This window comes from Carassius auratus, chromosome 25 (genome assembly GCF_003368295.1).
Source record: "Carassius auratus strain Wakin chromosome 25, ASM336829v1, whole genome shotgun sequence".
NCBI classification, from domain to species: domain Eukaryota; kingdom Metazoa; phylum Chordata; class Actinopteri; order Cypriniformes; family Cyprinidae; genus Carassius; species Carassius auratus.
The window spans coordinates 11,526,515-11,546,355 of record NC_039267.1 but is presented as its reverse complement, the minus strand read 5'-3'; the positions used below and the strand labels follow the sequence as shown (position 1 = coordinate 11,546,355).

Below are 19,841 nucleotides of genomic sequence, written 5' to 3'. Positions count from 1 at the left end.
TTCTTCAGATGATACAGGCCAACAATTGTCAGAAGCTTTTGGATTGACAGAAGGACAAAAACAAAATAAAAACATTTAAAACTGAACTGTTGGCTTTTACAAATAATATTAGCTCCTTTATTAGTGACTGTCACTTATGACTATTTGTATAAATAAAGCTTTGTTGGTCTTGCTGTTTTTTCTGTCAATTCCTTATCTTAGATATGTCCGTGCGTATTGAACAAACAGACCACATCTCCAAACAGAGAGTTGTTTACAGATGATATCTTCTTATACTTTCTGTCACTCTTTACCTATAGGATCAGGTTTACAGTTTGTGTACAGTATATTTATCATCCTCGTGACTTAAACACACTTGACATTAAGTATAAAAGCAGGACTCTTTCTAGAGCCTCATGGAATCTTTACTCAAAGTCTGAAAAGCAACGATCTGAAAAACCAAGGTGAGTTTTCGGCACATCAACCTGCTGAATAACAATTCATGCTTAAATTATCTTTGTGTTCATTTTTTTTTTAAAGATAACATTGAGAATCCACAGTGAGCAGTGCTTATGAATTTTCAGGTTCATTATGGCAATGCTGAGATGTCTTCTGCTTCTTATCACTATTTATTCCATGATTAATGCGGAAGGTAACCAACACTTTTATTTACAATTGTAAAAAAAAAAAACATTCTGTTTTGTGCCAAATCTTTGAGAGGCTTCATTACAAAGGGGTGGACAATTTTGGCATGATTAATGAGTTTGCTGCAGACAGTAAAGACTATATACTGTGTTTATTAAAAGAACCCTAAAGTTCATGTATTGTTTAGATGAAAAATGCCCCAATGGATGGACACATTTTGGAGTCAGATGCTACAAGTACTTCTCTGAGGCATTTAACTGGATCACTGCGGAGGTAATGTGTTGTAAGAGTGAAAGACATTTCTATTTATTTAGTTTACTGCAAATTAATATGACAAAACAAATAATCAACCAGACCTTTGTCTTGAATACTTTAACTGAATGTGGATTGACAATGTAACATCTGTCTCTTTAGAGATTCTGTCAAACGTATGATGCAAATCTTGCTTCTGTGCATAATAAATTGGACAATGATCATCTGCTGAGCCTGGTGCCTTCTTTCACACGTTTTTGGGTTGGCGCTCAGGATGGTGAACAAGTAAGGTGCTCCGCTTTGTTTAATGTTTTTTTTTTTAAATGATGACTTTTGTAGCATGGCCTAAAGGGATAAACATGAGGGAAAAGATTGTTTGACTTAAAAGCTAAACTATAATTGCTTTCTTTTTGTGGTCCTTCAGTATTTTGTAATGACTCTCTTCACTCATTAGGAAGGACAGTGGATTTGGAGTGATGGAAGTCTCTTTAATTACACCAGCTGGTGTTCTGGAGAACCTAACAATGTAGGAAATGAAGAGCACTGCCTGGAGCTGGCCTATAGCTGTAAGAATACATTAGCTTTATTAATACTTTCAATAATTATTTATCCTATAATGTCATATCATACTGCAATAAAAATGATTTTAACATAATTGTTTGACTCACTATAATGATCCAAATAAATTACTTTTTTCCACCCTGCAGCTAACAATTGCTGGAACGATCTGACATGTTCAGTACAACTTGCCTTTGTTTGTGCAAAAAAGATCAAAGATCACAAGAAGTCATCCTACTCCATTGTTACATGATTGTACATACATTTACATTTTCTGGTCTTATCCTTTACAAAAAATCTTAAATTAAAATTAAAGAGATAGTTTACCCAAAAGTGAATATTACTCCAAGATTTACTCATCCTTGAGCAAACCAGTATACATATTTTTTATTTTTTACTGTTTTCCATTAAAACAGTAATGTAGTAGCCTATAGAAAACAATACATTCTGGGCCATCATTTTCATGGTAAGAATATATAAGAAATATTCCTTAAAAATTTTATTTTTACTCAATCTTGACTGCTTTCTCAATACCTTCTCTAAAACATTAATTGAATCAATAAATATTGATAAAGCATCTTGTGTGTTTGTGGAGTTTCCTCAAAAACATGTATGAGATTATAAGTACAATGCGCTCCAAACCCCTGTACCACAAAACCAGTCTTTAGGTATATTTTTAGCAATAGCCAAAAAAAAAAAAAAAATACCATTACATTACATTAGGGGTGGGAAAAAAATCGATGTTGCAATATATTGTTGTGCTCTCTGTCGCAATAAATAATCGATACACTAACGCCCAATATCGATATTTTATTACAACACAAAATGATTAATTTACCCGTTGTCAGTGTCACTGTCACTACCCAATATCTACCATTCTGTTTGCGGGGGGCGCTGTTCGAGTAAATAGGGGTAAAGTGGCGCAAACAGCGGCCGGTGAAGAGCACAAGTTAACTAATAACAACAGAGAATTGCAGAAAAAAAGAGAAGCGAGAAGAATGGCGGAAAACAATAAAAAAAACTAATCAAAGACCCACTCGCTAGTTTCCAATCTAAAGTGTGGAGACACTTCGGGTTTTACGTGACAGTTGACGGAAAGGTACCTGTGTGTGCCAGGGACTAGCGTGCCTTCAGATAGAATCTTTTCTACCACCGGTCACATAATCTCTGCTCAGAGGTGTGCTCTTACATCCGAGCATGCTGATCAGTTATTGTTCCTCAAGTATGGCGTGCAGGGGCGATTCTAGGATTTTTTCAACTGGGGGGCACAAGAGGGGCCACGATTAATACAGAGGGGCCAATCTTGTGTCGTTTGAACTGTATATCCAAATCATTTCAAGAGTTCAGTAACCTTTAAAATCAGTAATAAACAGTGATACCCTATTATATTTTAATAGCAGTTATTGACTGCTCTAAATCAAATAAAAAAAATCAAATACAATTTCTATTAACTTTTCACTTTACAAAAGTGAAAGAAAAACTGTAATAAATAAAATAATCCAATGTATGAATAGAGTACAACTCACAAATAATAATAATATAATTTATTTATAATAGCCTTTATTTATTTTTTATCTATAATTTAAATCTATAATTTATATATATATATATAATAGTCTTATTTATATAAATGCAGAATAACATTAATAATTCATAGAAATAAATACTTAATTAATATAACTAATATAAATTTAATATAATTTCATTATATGTTTTTGTTTATTATCCACATCCCATTCAATTTGCATAGCAGCAGTTGCAGTAAATTTGCATTGATGAATAAACAAAATCTACTTATGTCAAGGCTAATTAATCTTGAGCATATTGATTTAAAAATATCATATATCCATACTTTGTTAGAAAGCTACTTGTTCAAAAAGGTAGCTTTAGTTTAACATGTAAAATATGTGGATCCTATAAAACAGTTTAGAGTAGCTTAATTAGTCCAGTGTTATTTTAGTATTAGTTATTTATTTTGCTATTTAATCATGCATTAAATAATTATGTATGATTTTTTGAGAATGTTTCTGGGTGTCATCAAATGACGTTTTGTCAATAACTTCTGTGAAGGGAGGGAGAGAGAGCTTTCCAGGGTGCAGACAGCAATCGCGGTCGCGGAGCACCATGGTGATTTTGAACGCCAACTGAATTTATTAGGAATCTACAGACGCAAATAGACTAAAGGTGTAGAAAAATAAAGATCTATATGTGTATTTTGGACTTTTTTTTCACCACAAGTCTGAAAGAAGACATGTTACTGAAGACAAACAGCCCCAAATCTCAAAATTGACCAGTAAAAAAAACGATGTTTTTGCATGTGTCTCACCCATAGACTTAAAAAAAAAAAAGTCTCAAGTGTGGAGCGTTAGATAAACATTACACGATTTGTTTCATCACCTCACTTGAGTGAAAAAAAGTCGCTAATCGACTGCATGATTCAATAATGACTTTATTAGAATTGATATTATAGTTTTTTTTTTTAAACCATTGCTTTAAATTGCGTTGTTGCCTATATCGGCTCGTTCGGCCGAAAAAAAAAAAGTAAATCGTAACGCAGTAAACCCCTTTTACATTCAGCATCAGAGGAGCATAGTAAATATAATGATCAGCATCTTGGTCTGCTCTAGGAGATAACATCGTCATCGAACCTGGTCTGTCTAACACCGAAAGACGTTAACGTTAGTACCAAACACTTCTTGCACTGCAACAACTTGCTAATCGAAAAACATAATCTATTTAAAATAGGTGCTTTTTTCGTTGGAAAACAGCAGCTCGCTATTCTTGGTCCTTGTTGAGAAGCATCGCGACGCAATCATGAGTTATTTACTAAACTGAAAGATTATAATTTGAATTTGTGAGTGACAGACAAGTAGAAGGGTGGGGGCACACTGGGGGGCCAATCAGTTTTCAGGAGGGGCCAGTGCCCCCATGGCCCCTCCCCTGGCTACGCCACTGATGGCGTGCCGTCCGGTCCAAAAATAAGGCTACTGATTTGTCGCGGGAATTCGGCCGGCGGTGCATCAGTATACACACTCACCTCACGCAGCGAACCGACTCACTTTCCTCACGCGAACGACTGCATTTTTTTTTCTGCAATTCTCTGTTGTTGTTAGTTAACTTGTGTTCTTCACCGGCCGCTGTTTGCGCCACTTTACCCCTATTTACTCGAACAGCGTGAGTCGTTCGCTGCGTGAGGAAAGTGATCCGTTCGCTGAGGAAAATGAGTCGTTCGATGCACGGCCTGTCAGTGGTAAACTCAGTGGCTACTGGCAACTGTACGGTGAATTCCCGCGACAAATCAGTAGCCTTATTTTTGGACCGGACGGCACGCCATACTCAAGAAGAATATGCCTTGATGTGTCCACTGTTTACAGTAACTTACTACTGACGTTTCAGTATTATGGTTTACACGTTAATGTTCATGTTGTTTTGTAATGTTCATGCACTTTTATCTGTCTAGATGTACAGTGTTTACATTTAAGACCAGGAGACAGTGAGTTATTATGCAAATGCATATTTATTTACACAATGTTGGAAATGTTGTCATTAATAAATGCATAAAATTTCCTTATTCCTTCTTTTTCTTTTCAGTCACATATATTGTGATATATCGTTGATGAAATTTCTTCCAATATATTCAATATCGTAGATATCACGAATCGTGATATTATCATATCGTGGACCACATATCGCCACATAATTGAATCGTGAGGTACCTATATCGTCCCACCCCTATATTACATGGGTCAATTATCGACTTTTCCTTTTATGCCAAAAATCATTAGGATATTGAGTAAAGATCATGTTCCATGAAGATATTTTAAAAATGTTCTAGCATAAATGTATAAAAATTTAATTTTTGACTAGTAATATGCCTTGCTAAGAACTTAATTTGGATAAATTTAAAGGCGATTTTCTCAGTATTTTAATTTTTTTGCACCCTCAGATTCCAGATTTTCAAATAGTTGTATCTCAGCCAAAATATTTCATATGGTGTATAAATCATAATTTTGGAAAATGTACACTTAGACATTTTTTAAGTTTTGTGGTCCATGGTCACATATTGCCATTGAATTATGCCTTCATCAGGTTCACTATACAAGTATGCTGGTGCTAACGAAAATACATTATGAACAGTTGCAAAGCTAAAAAAAAAAAATTATATATACATACATACAAAAGACTACAGTTGTTGTTAGGTTTTAAAGCCTTTTTTTCAAACTCTGAGAGATTACAAATGTTTCTCACATAGGTTTTCATTTATGTAAGTTGTTTTGTTTGTTTGACGTGTAGATACAAAAGATCAATAAGTACAGTATCTCACAATTTTAATGAACTTATGAGGCACAGATACAGGTCGCTTGGTAATTACATTGGCAAAAAAGTAAGATCAGTGTTACAAACCAAATTGTGACAGCAAAGTGAATTAAACACTACTGTATTAAATATTAGAACGACATAATTTAAATTAATTTTTAAGGTGAATACTGGGTGTTGATTGTTGTGGTATTCTGTCCTTTTTCATTTACACTTTTTGTTGCGTCTTTTGGTCGCCAGAGGGCGTGTTGTGTTTTTCCTTTGTCTGTTTGCAAGGAGACAGGTGGCATGTGTGCTGAGTTACCAGTGATGAGTTGACTGATTACAGTTTTTTTCAACTGTAAAAAGTAGCACAACACCTCAGATCATTTGCAAAATGAAACACTTTTGTCAAAACTATACAATGTCTTATAAAAACCTTATTTTGTTGTCATAACATAAACACCACCATCATATGGTCTGACTCCATTTGAATCAGTTAAACACTCCTGTGCTCAACCTAAAGCACGTTTAGCATTTACACAGAAAGTGTAAAAATAAATTCACCAACACCACATGACACCAATTGTGCAGACTGATGAAAATATTAATTTTCATGTACTCAAGTCAGTCAAAACTGAACATTTCAACAAAACATTCATAAAACATTTTCCAGTTTTCATACATTACAGTGTACTTTAAGCTTACAGTAATACTGTAACAAATTACATATCCAGTTCAGTACAGATAAAAAACATCTTTCCGACTAGCTGGATCTGGCCACAGGGCCACGTCAACATCACAGGCTATATTTCTTTTGCAAGGCAACGTGGGAAGAATCTTTTCGAGTGACGAATCCACCCTTGTATGGATGCTGGTTCAAATTGATCACATGCTTCCTCCATAGCTTGAATGAGGGGCATCTGGACATAGGAACGGAGATCATAAACCTTCCACCGCCATGTTGAGAAGAACTCCTCGATGGGGTTCAGGAAGGGGGAGTATGGCGGTAGGTATTGAATATATAGCACATGCAGTAAGCAATGGATTTTCTGTTGACTGAAGAGAAGTTTCTCACCAGTGCTCTTGACGAAGTGTCCGAACTATTGATGCCACCGTGTACCTGCTTAGGTTAGGCTGTACTCTCAATCCAGTCTCCCTCAGTGTTAGTCGGTGGTTTATTACATGGTCCACAATTGTAGCACGAATTTTGTTTTACGCTGATTTGGTTGTCTTCTTCTTTGTGCATGTCCTACCCCTCCTCCAGGTCTTCCTTTCCCTCTTCCTCTTCCTCTCTGGATGCCCCCTCTCATCCGCACTCTCCCTCTTCCTCTGACCCCATACATTTTTTTTGAAGACAGGTGAACTTACCTGTTGCCTTTTTATAGTGCTTAAACCTGATTGGTGTGTCTACAATTAAGCACCAGTGTGTGTGCACACCTGGTGCCTGTGTTTAACCAATTGGTTCATGGGTGTGCTCATTTGAAATCCTTTGCTTTGAAATTGCAAGGAAATGACATCATGATAAATTTCTGTGTCAAATGCATACAAGTGTGTTTAGTGTTTTGCAAATCACTGTGTGTAATGTTTTGCAAAAAGTGTGAAGCTGACAATGTGCCTACAGTTGTGCAAATCTAGGCCGGTGTTTTGCTCCTTGAGTGTAAGGTTTTTCTAATTGTGGCAAAGTTCTAATTTTAGTGTGTAAGCAATTGAAAAAAATCTGTAAAGCTGAGGTGTCAGACTCAGTCCTGGAGAGCTCTGGCCCTCCAGGAATTGAGTTCTGTCACCCCTAGACTAAAGGATCTCTGTCCTTCAGCGTGGTGTCCCCCATTCGATCTTGTTCTACAAAACCAGATATTGAGTTTTCTTTTAATACTTTATCTTTTGTTGTTTTCTTTTCTTTTCTCTTTTCTGATATATCCTCAGTATAAATGACTTTAATAAATGGTTATTTTGAGTTAACTTTGTGCGTGGCCTCCCCATTTATGTTCGGATGCCCTGAGCCTGGTAGTTTGTAACATGATTCATTTGTATTAAATGACTGATCAACCTATATCAACAATGACAACACTCTTCACATAATGAATATTGTTTATACAGAAACCTGTGGTTTAATGAAAGTTCTGATTCAACAAAGCCTTCCTAATATGTCTCCATGCCTATGAACCTGTCCCAGTGTTAATTTCGTTGACGAAGACTATGACGAAAGATATTCGTCAACTAACCTTTTTCACGGACGAAAACTAAATAAAAACTAAATAAAAAGTCAGATATGATGACGAAAAACGTGACGAAATATAACTGACACTTTAGTCAACGAATAAAAATGAGACGAAAATATATGGGAGGGACGAATGGAGAAGAGATCCAATCAGTGCGAATCTTTGAGGGTAGGTTGATCTATGCAGAAGCAGCCGAGCCATTTTAAAAAGCCGCGGCAAATGCAAGCGCAACAGCTAAACAAACGCAGCAGCAGTTACACAGAAAAGAGAACAAAGATGAGTTTGCAGAAATTCGCACAGTTTCGAGGACGTTTTCATAAAAGTTAAGTTGTTTACACAGGGAACTACACTGCGACCTTTTGAAATGCCATTGCGACCCAAATTTTTATGGGGTCGTAAATGTATCACTGATTATTTTTGTACCTACTTATTTGTAATGCTATGTTTTAATATGAGCATTTATTAAAACAGAAATGTGTATTTTAAGAATACGTTTTATAACGTGCTCCGAGCATTCAACACATTAAGTTGGCTTCAGCCCCGCGATGCTGGAAAGTTGAACTGAGCAGCTGGTTACTCGCGCAAGACTGAACCAAGCTCTCCTTCAGGACGTTTGCGTCCTCCTGCACCTGAACGAACAAATACAAATCGCATTTTAAATAAATAAAAGAGCGAAAAGTGAAAGAGCTCAATTCAGCAGCGTGGTGTTCTGGTGTTCAGGGAGCAAGCAGAGACGCGTCTCAAAGTCTTCTTGCTTTTGTACCGACAACAAATACATACTAAATATGTCGAAATACTCGTCTTGGAAAGTGTGTTCGAAAAGGTCTGTAGTTATGTCTTCAGTGAAAGTAAAGAGTTGGAAAGAAATCGGATGCGTATCTTTATAATGGATGCATTTGTCTCTTAAAGTGACCGCGCCTAATTTACTAGCTCTGCTGTCAGTGTCTTTAATGTATGAAAATGAAAGTAAATCACTCACTGCTCTTGATTAAATTACTTTGTAGTTTTAACAAGAATTTATCCAAAATCAATCCAAAAATCAGATAGAATAGATTATATTGTTTTACTAGTGACTAAAAAATACCAAAAAAAAAAATATTAGGGACCTGAGCATGTTTTACTTAAGTGTTTCTTTCTTTAATTGCTAATGCAACCTTTTCACACCACAGACTGAACCAAATTAAGCATTGCATCCGACATTATCAAGATGAATTTGTTGTTCTGACACAGTTTAACCCCGAGTTATTGTCATATTTTATTACCAATTTCTAAACTACAGCAAATAAACTGTGATATTGTAAGAAACGTTGAAGGTATCTGAATACATTTTGGTTTGATTGTGTATTTTATTTTACAGTGTAGACTATGCAGTGCTATTTTAAATGAACAAAAACAAACTTAAAAAAATGTAAACTTTGTGTAAATATCACAAATAAAGAAATATAAAGAACATACAATACAAATATAATATAGGTGGTTGTCTATTTCAATAATACTGTACTTCATCTTGAAAGAATGTCATATGCATTGCATATCATTCAGGACGAATGCATATCTTTTTCAGAGAGCATGTATATTTTTCATTGAGAGCAGGCCTTATGTTTATTTTATGAATACCATTCCATAACAGACTGATGGAAACATTTAGTCAAGTCAACTAAGTTGACTTTGTTCTACTAAAAAAAAACTAGACTAAGACTAAAAGACTTAAGACTAGACTAAGACTAAAACTCTTATGATATTTAGTCGACTAAAACTAGACTAAGACTAAAACATTTCAGATGACTAAAATGTGACTAAAACTAAATGGTGTGTTATTCAAAAGACTAAGACTAAGACTTAATCCGAATTTGCTGACAAAATTAACACTGACCTGTCCTTAATCTAACTGTGACGGTGTTAATGGAGGACAGGAGACAAATGCGAGTACAAGTAAGTTTATTGGTAGTATGATGATGGTGGAAGGCCGGAGAATGACGCAGGAATCACGGTGGCAGCACAGACTGGTGAGTTGTGACGTGGGGTGCGCTGAACGACGATGACAGTGGTGATAATCCAATGGTGGTCAGTGTATTCCAAGCGTGAAGACAGGATCCGACAGAACGGCGACAAGGCAAGGCAGGAACAACACGAACACGACATCAAACACCAGGATCTACAAACAACGATCAGACAAACAGGAAACAAAAGACAGGACGTTATATAGTCTGTGGGAACGAGCCGCACCTGCCGCTGATCAGACGATCAGCGGCCACACCCACGTGAAACAATCAACATGACTAAACATGACTACAGCTGGAGACGGTGCATTCACGAACCGTGACACTAACAACATAAAAAAATCAGATTATTTTAAACTTTTTGGATTAAACAAATGACAAAAGTGGTGGAATTTTTTTTCTCAATTTAATTTCGTCCCAGAACCATTGGGGTTTGAGTCATTAGCCTAACTTTATAAGTACTTAGAAGAAATATAAAAGTATTTAATATGGAATTTTAAATATTTAATATATAAATTATATAAATTAAGTAAATTATTCTCCACAATAATAGTTTTGTGGAACTTAACTCGAAGATTGCAGTGACTGATACAAATGTCCATACCAACGTTTTGCATCTTGCACATATGGTATTGCATTTGGAAGTCTGCATACAGGTAGCATTATTTTGTTATGTGATTTATTTCCAAGATAAAGTGTTTGGATATAAGTTCAATAATGGCTGTTTTTTTTTTTTTTTTTTAGCAAGATCAGACCACACTTATGAGTCAAAATGTTCTTTGTAATTTCTTGCTCCACACATACAGAAAAGACAACTTTGACACATTTATATACAGCATTAACAACTAGTTATTCATTTTAAATATTATATACACACTGGATATAATTACTGTAAATGCAGATGTCACTACCTGAATTGTTTGGGAGTCAATTCACCTGTAGTTTGTGGTTGCCACTCCGGTCAATTACTGAACTCTGTGTGTACAGAACACGATAAGTACTAAAAGGTGAATTCATAACCATATTTACCTGCAGTGTGTACTTGGCAATCATTACAATTTGAGTGGATGTTGGTGCTCTTAGCAGTTGACAAATCCAAATCTTTTTTTGAGTAAAGATTTTCAAATACACAAAATGTACTCCTCTCTTCTATATGTTTTCTAACTCCAGAGAAGAGGATTGTGGCAGGCAGTCAGGAACACCACCCTGTTGAAAAAATCTGCATATGCTGGGTTTTTCAACAGAGCAGACTATGTCTGGTTTTATGACTGGGGAGAAACAGTCTGCGTATAAGGCTGTAACCTATTATAATTCAGTTAAATTCAATTCAAGTTTATTTGTATAGAGATTTTTACAATACAAATCATTGCAAAGCAACTTTACAGAAAATTACGTTTCTATAATATTTAGTAGTACCTTATCTATGGTGACTGTCAGTTTATGTGCATATGTCAGGAATTTTCAGAAAAAATTATACAAGACATAGTCAGCCAGACAATGAACATTATTAACAACAATTATTATATGATGCAATCACACTTGTAGCAATATTTGTTAGTTCTGTATGTTGTTTAAGGGGTTATCATCATCTGGGGTCCTCTGAGGGGTTGGTATCATCTCTTCACAGGTGTTCTGGATCCAGACTGGAGCTTGTGTAAATCCTACATCCTGTGGCAGACATAGAAACAAACAGAGACATAATTAGCGTAGTTGCTGTTCCAACAAAGTAAAATTATTTAGTCTAACCCAAGCAAAAGAATAATAATGCACATTTTATCAGATACAACTGCAGTCACAAATTATGAGATTCATTATTCAAATGCTTGGCGAAAAAGATGCGTTTTTAATCTAGATGTAAACAGAGAGAGTGTGTCTGAATCCCGAACATTATCAGGAAGGCTATTCCAGAGTTTGGAAGCCAAATGCAAAAAAGCTCTACCTACTTTAGAGGACTTTGCTATCCTTGGAACTACCAAAAGTCCAGCATTTTGTGACCTTAGGGAGCATGATGCTAAACCATTAAGGGCCTTATAGGCAAGTAATAATCATTTGTAACTGATACGGAACTTAATAGGTAGCCAGTGCAGTGGGGTAATATGATCATATTTTCTTGACCTGATAAGGACACTAGCTGCTGCATTTTGGTCTACCTGTAGCTTGTTTATTGAAGATGCAGGACAACCACCTACAGTAGAAGTGCATTGCAATAGTCAATAATACAATAATGCACTACCTGCACAGAATCCCAAGGACTGACAGTCCAATAAGTCAGTCTCAGTTCTGCGGCTCTCCAACGGGATGTTGAGCCAAACTATAGCACCAACAGTATGAGGCTGGTGATGCAATCCTATATCGTGATACATTTTCTGGTCATGAGCTGCCTGACTGTGCATCTGGGCACTTCAATTTTGTAAGCAATGAAGAAGAAAACTCAGCATGGGATCCAGGCACATATGAGCTTCCCATGCTTCCTGTCCATGGGTCAAAAAATATGGTGTGGAATAAGTTCTAGAATGAGATAAAGTGGGTAACACTTTATAATAACTGCAAACTATTAATAATTAACTAAGCATTAGTAAACAGGTAATTCATAATTTATAAAGCATTAATAGACAGTAATAAGCAGTTTATAAATACAGATATAAATGCTTTATTCTTGATTTAAAAGCATATCTATAATGTGTTTAATAATTGTATTTTCATACTTTATTAATGATCAATTTATCATTTCGCAATGAAGTATATCATTATTTACAAACCAGTTGTTTAGGAGTAGTATCTTATGATTCATAGGATCACAAGAAATGTAGTAAATTCAGGTAGTTATAAAGCATTTAGTAGTGGTCAGTTAACTATTTATGTGAGCTCATCTAAAGTGAGGACTAGTTATGCCTTGTAAAGCATTTATAAAGGATATTTAAAGGCTCAGTTATCTTCTAAACAAAAAACGGAAACAAACACAACACAGTGATACAGATCATAGAAATATTCACAGCCTTTAAATCTCATTTGTAAAAGCTTTACAAGGCATAAATAGTCCTCACTTTAGAACAGACAGCATTATAGTCTCCTCTCCCAGGATCAGCAAACAGTTCTCCATAAAATGCGCTGCACCCATCTGAATATTTGTGTTGAATTGTTCTAGAAAAGTGTTGCAAATACAACTTAACCACTGATTTCTAGTTGTGTCCTCTTTTGGAAGAACAAACAAAGTAGTTTCACAACGAAACAGCATCTCCACGACATGGCGCCAATGGCAACAGCCAGAATTTTTTTTACACCTTCTTTCTTTGCATGATTTTGGTGGTGTTATGCAAATCTGAATTAACCCTGAATTAGAAATACATGTTAATAAACCATTTATTAACACTATAAGTAACTATTACTATATGTCTGAATAAAAAGATGTATGAATGCACATTTAAATAGTTTATTAATCATTAAGTTACAATTTCTAAGTGATCTTATGAACCACTGACAACTCCTTAATAACTGGTGTGTAAATAATGCTATACTTAATTTAGAAATGATAAATTGATCATTAATAAAGTATGAAAAAACAATTATTAAATACATTATAGATATGCTTTTAAATCAGGTATAAAGCATTTATATCTGTATTTATAAACTGCTTATAAATGTTTATTAATCTTTATAAATGATGAATTAACTGTTTCCTAATGCTTAACTAATGATTAATAGCATGCAGTTATTATAAAGTGTTACCATAAAGGGTAATAATCAAAAGACAAATGCTTTCCATAATCTTCCTATTTATCACCAGAGTTTAGAAATGTCCAGCAAGTCCAATTAAAACGCTTAACCACACCATCTTACTTTGGATGGTGGGGAGTGGTACAGTATGTGTATTTTCAGTGTTAAGATTATCGCAGAGGCTCTGAACCACCTCTACTTCAAACTGACGACCCTGGTCCAAATAAATCCCCATAAATCAATACATATTGTAGTACTCGGATAATGTGCCCGTTTTATGCCCTGTGCCTTAAAATATGTTTATTTCTCTGTGGGTGAAGTCATGATATGTTATTTCTATTCAGATTTCTTGCATCTCTATTATTATTATTTTTTCAGTTCAGATGGGCTTTATTGACATGAATTTTTCAAGAACCTTTGTTCCCACAACATATGTATAGTTTTTTTTCCAAATCTTTGAACAGCATGCAATAACAGTATTATTATTTTTGTATTGTATATATGTATGCTCTCTGTGGTCACTGAGATCTTTTAAATATGAAATTTTAAATTAGAGAGTAGAGCATGTTCAACTAAATGTTCATTATTTCATTCACTTCTCTCTCTTTCTATCTCTTAGGAGTGAGTGAAGACATTGTCCATGAAGTTCTTTCTATGAGGTTCACATCATGAACAAATTTGTTTTTGTGTGTGTTCAAGTTCAGCTGTTGTAATATTTTATAAAATATACACGATCTACCCCAGAGTCATCCTTGTGTCTTCCCTCTGTACTTGAAAATGTGGTTAACCTAGTGACTGAAAAGACTATACCATGATATACCAGATATAATAAATATAACAGATAAGAAAAAAATAAGAACATAGTTATTTCAAAGAAAAAACATCAAATTCAAACAAAATTGAATTGCAAAATTCAAATGCAAAGCAGAGAATTTTGGGAACATCAGTTTATGTGTTTCCCTGTAAATTTTAACCGTTAACCATTTGACAGGTTTGTACTATAGCATTTTCACAGTTTTTTACCGTTAAAATCAGAGTCATTTTCTACAGTGCAGTGTGAATACTCTGGTGCTTCTGCAGCTGGGTTAAGCTGAAGTTACCTCACGCAATGCTCACGTGCCGTTCACGCTTAATGTGTGAAACAGGCATAAATTCCCTACACTCTCTGAAACGTTTTCATTCTTTTTCAAACTTGTCCTAAAGCACTCACTGAATCTTCACCAATTCTTCAGATGATGCTTGCCAAAAATTGTCAAAAGCTTTTGTATAGACAGAAGGCCAAAAACACACTTAATGCAAGTAGTCTTGTTTTTAAATTGTGTGCCAACATATTTTGCATATTTGAAATGACTTTAAATGTTGACATTAACAAATAATAGTATCTCCATTATAAGTGACTATTAAATTACATTGTTGGTCTTCCTGGTTTTTCTGTCAACTAATTTGCTCTGATCTTTTTCTTTGTAGTGAAGTGAAGTGACATTCAGCCAAGTATGGTGACCCATACTCAGAATTTGTGCTCTGCATTTAACCCATCCGAAATGCACACACACAGAGCAGTGAACACACACACGCACACTGTGAGCACACACCCGGAGCAGTGGGCAGCCATTTATGCTGCGGCGCCCGGGGAGCAGTTGGGGGTTCGATGCCTTGGATTGGGAGTCCAACCCCCTAACCATTAGGCCACGACTTCCCTTGTGCTGTGCCCTTGTATTGTGCAAACAGAGAGTTCTTTTCAGATGATATCTTCTCATACTTATCAAAATATTAATTTAATTATTATTTATCTGTTAAGTTTCCAGTTTGAACTGTCTATGTATCCTCCCTGTGACTTAAACACATTTGACATGCACCCAATTATGGGAAAATGGCATGATGCATGGAATCTAAAGAGACCAGTCTTGTCATTTCTGGCCCAACCATTCCGATGTTATAAACAAAAATATGCATTTTACATATCTCCTGACCACTAGGTGGCACATTGCTGAAATGCTGCAGGTAGTCTCAGTCATGCTTGTTATAACACACACCAAGTTTGGTCTCAATATGCCAAACTGTTGTGGGGATATAACCTCACATGCATTTTTGCGTGCTTTTCATAGAATTCTTTTGCATGTTTCAAGAACGGTTTGGCAAATGAACTTGAATTACATAACTTTTTGCCAGAATGGTCTGAAGATAATCTGGCTCAATTGCAGTCGGTGCAACGGCCTAGGATGAGTTTGAAAAAATAGTTTTTATGAACAATTAAACATAGCGAAAAAATTGAACTAAACTAAACTAAACTTTGGAGTTAATTCAACCCGGCACAAGCCAAGGATTCAGAGGCTTATGGTTCAAAAGTTATTAGCATAAACATGAGTGCGACTTTAGACATGTGGTGGCTCTATAGAGTTTGAGTTAGAGACTCCAAATTTGCTATCACTGTCCTCTATCAGTGTGCCAATTTTCACAACTTTCCCGCAAGCGGTTCTGTGTGCTGCTATAGATTTGCGGCGGACGAAGAAAAAGAAGATAACAGGTCTTCGGTGCTTGGCCCCTAAAAACACACTGCAAATACAACACAAACAAATAAAGAAGTGTGCCGGAAAACAGAAACACACTGCAAAAACTCACAACACAAATAAAAAAATGTGCAAGTAACACAGATCTAGATGGGATAACCCAAGCATATTGATTACTAAATATTACCATTTGTATAACGACAGATGCACAAGTACCATGTGTTTACTATGTTTAGTGAATCCGTGGTTAATTCGTGGCATGGTTTACCTCCTATTGTATCCTAACCTTTTACCTTTTTTGTAACAAAGTACTGTAACCATGTTTTTTTTTGTTGTTGTTGTTTTTTGTTTTGCAAATTAATTACCATTTGTATTTAGTTTTACTACAAATTCCATAGTTGAAGTATGGTTAGTGCGGCAAAAAAACATGGTTAATTTGTGGTAACCATGGCATACCATACATTAATAAAGGGTTGTGTTTTTGTCTGCACTAGCTCCCCCTACACCTATAATAAAATATGATTATTTGTCTGCTAAATTACTACTGTTATATTACAATAGATAATAATGATGTCCTTTATACAGTATTTTGAGTGATGACTGATGAACAATGGGCTGCTGCTTAACTAAGTAAATAAAGACAAAACTAGCAGATTTACAGCTGAAAATAATGAATAATTGTAATGTTTTAAAAAGGCATCTGAAATAAGTCATATTGCAGTGTGACACTACAACACTACAACTCACTACAACAGTATTACATGCACACAGTGTTGCCTTGCTGCCAATCTCATTGGCTGGTGCTCACCTATTATCGTCCCTGTTTTGATTTCAGCAAATTAGTTCAAGCGAACGCACAAAGCCTGATTAATATTCATGAATCCAGCAGCTCATTAAAGGGATAATTCACTTTCAAATTCAATTTTGGTATGTTTTAGCTTACCTCAAGGGCATCCAAGATGCAGGTGTCTTTTTGTTTCCGCAGTAGTTTCCATTTTGATATTTTTAGGTCAAACCGTTCTTGTCTGTCACTCATATACTAGCGCTTCCTTCGAAATAAGTGGAAATCTGATGAAATAGCGTGCAGCAAATTCAGACATTCGTCACACTGAAGGTGTTCCCTAAGCGATGACATCATCGCAGCATCTCAGTCCCTATTCAGGAAACCAAGGTTAAATACTTAACTGAGGTGATTTTTCAAGAAAAATGTCAGAAGATTTCGATATAAGCCAAGAGGAGACTGGTTTTCCTTTGCTGTAGACTAGCATATTCTCACAGAGCTTATAGGCTTGTTTGAGATGAGTAAAATCTGTGCACAATCGATCCCTGCGAGATGCATGTCGGTTAGAAAAGTGTCCAAGTTATATATGACTTTATCTGATGTCATGCTGACGTGTGCCAAAAAACTCTCAAGATGGCGAGACACCTGTGTCAGATCAAAGCATGATTGGGAAATGACCTTAATGCTCATTTGTTCAGAAAGACATGATGCAACGTTCTCTTCCAATTTTTTTTTTTTTTTTTTTAAATCTGATCTCATGCAATTATGTATTTAAATTCAGCATGGATATTCCCAAAACACTGTGACAGTGCAGATCTCTGTGGGAGATATATGATTGAGGTCTATAAAAATCTAAGACATGTTTTGTATTAAAGTAAAAATGATAAATACATCTGTCATATGGAATTAAATAGCAAGCATTTTGAGTGTCTTGTTCATCATATTTATTTTCATATAAAAGCAACAGAACTGAAATTATATCATGTTTATTAGCAACACAGAACAATAATAGTTATTTTTATTATTATTATTTTAATTTATAGGCTAAATAAATGAGTGCACTTAAGACAGTAAAATGATTGTCATAAAATAATTCATGAATGCTTTATTTTTAAATAACCATTTAAACAGTTTTGGAAATGTGTTTGTGTACTATTCTTTCTTAAAATGAAGACTTATTTTGGTGATTTTATTATCCTAAGCTTTATCCCCCAGAGTTAGATTCATGCTTCACTGTTAATGTTATTATTAAATAATTAGGCCTATTATAACATTGCATTCAGTTAGAGAACAAAGGAATGACAACCTAACCAGTACAATTTTTGTTTTGTTTTGCCTTTTAACTTCTTCTCTCGAAAATCTATAATTTTTTTTTTTTTTTTAATTCAGGGAAATTGTGTACACAGATTAAAAAACCGAAGGTACAGTTTACGAAATCTGAGTGCATGGATTGGTAGTCATGGGTAAAGGTTTATAATCCGTTGGCAAGATTTGTTAAACCGAGTGAACAGTTTAAGAATTTCTGAGAAAAGTTAATAAACTGAGGGGACGGATTGGAAAACTCTTGGCACAGATTGTTTTTTTCTCCTACAGGTGACTTCTCAGGCTCAGTATGATTGAGCAATGTGGAGTGTAGAAATTAAACTGAAATTGCATTAAATCAGGTTGTTTTAACCAAGATCATGTCCCCAGTTCAAGCAATTTAAGTAATTTCCAGTTTATTCCCATTAGATTTTCTTCTTGGCTCTCAACAGAGGCGGACGCATGTCTTTCCCTCTCCTCCCCTTCCCCTTCCCTGCTTGCTCTCTCGTCTCGTCTATTGTCTTTGAGAGACTCTCTCTGCACTGCTCTCCAAAACTGAAATCATAGATTTGATTGACACCCATCTTCTTGACGAGAAGCTTGCATTCGGGAGGAACCTGACTTCCCTGCCGGAACGTTCACAGCTGGCTACACGATGGATGTGTGGGAGAGGTGGCGGGTCTGGTGGCTCTTTCCATGGAGGACATTGAGAATATCTACCTATTCAGAACCATGATAACAGGTCTTCTGCTGATGGGACTAGGCTTTGCCCTGGGTTATTGAAAATGATTGAAGTCATGATTGAAGCAGTGGGCAGAGCGGTCAGCACTGAGACTGAGATGATTAACCACAATATGGATAACATCACGAAGAAGTTCACGGCTTTGGAAAGGAAATTTGGAGACCAGAATGGACAAAGAGAGTGACCGTGAAATTGGAATGCGGTTACTCGCCCCAAGACCAAACAATTGGAATCTTATCTTCTTTCGGCTCCCTCTACCAGCACTGGTATTGGCCAATTGGAATAACAACTCTCCCGGAGGAGCACTGCAGTGAGACGCTCTTGCGTTCCTCACCCCTCTGCCACAGACACCTGTTGATTGTTGACTCTGTCAAGGCCTGATCAAGGCTGTCTCCATGGCAACTTGCTGTGGTGCTATCACAATCTGTGGACTGAGGCACCTAGATTGAATCGCAACTCTCCAGGCCTACAAATACACAAACTCTTACATACATACACACACACACACACACATACGTACATATATATAGATATGCATTTAGCCCCCCCATCCCTGGCCTTCGCTGCTTTGTACCGCCAGTCTGACAAGACTGACCAGCACTGTAATGTCGAATGGACCGGATGGCTGCTTTCCTGCGCTGGATTACATCGACCCCCTAATTTGTTTGTTTTTCTGCTCGCTTCCCTAATGTTATGCTGTATTTCTTCCTCAATTCCCTGTCTTCCTGGTTATTACGTGCAGAGTTTTTAGGTCACACTTTTGTTTTTTCAGAATTTATCAGTAAGAAGTAGCTTCTCTCAAGTACAAACTCTTTGTGTACAGAAGAGCAGTGTTATACGTAT

The 19,841-nt window shown here is 35.9% G+C and overlaps 1 protein-coding gene across 1 annotated transcript; it reads left to right on the top strand.

The window, feature by feature from the left end:
• The first annotated feature begins 387 nt into the window (after positions 1–387).
• On the top strand, positions 388–1,873 carry LOC113043309 (galactose-specific lectin nattectin-like). Its single transcript, XM_026202582.1, has 6 exons — positions 388–443; positions 564–631; positions 812–897; positions 1,039–1,161; positions 1,331–1,442; positions 1,584–1,873. The coding sequence occupies exons 2-6, from the start codon at positions 571–573 to the stop codon at positions 1,685–1,687; spliced, it is 486 nt and encodes a 161-aa protein (XP_026058367.1). The 5' UTR covers positions 388–443; positions 564–570; the 3' UTR covers positions 1,688–1,873.
• Positions 1,874–19,841: the final 17,968 nt, after the last annotated feature.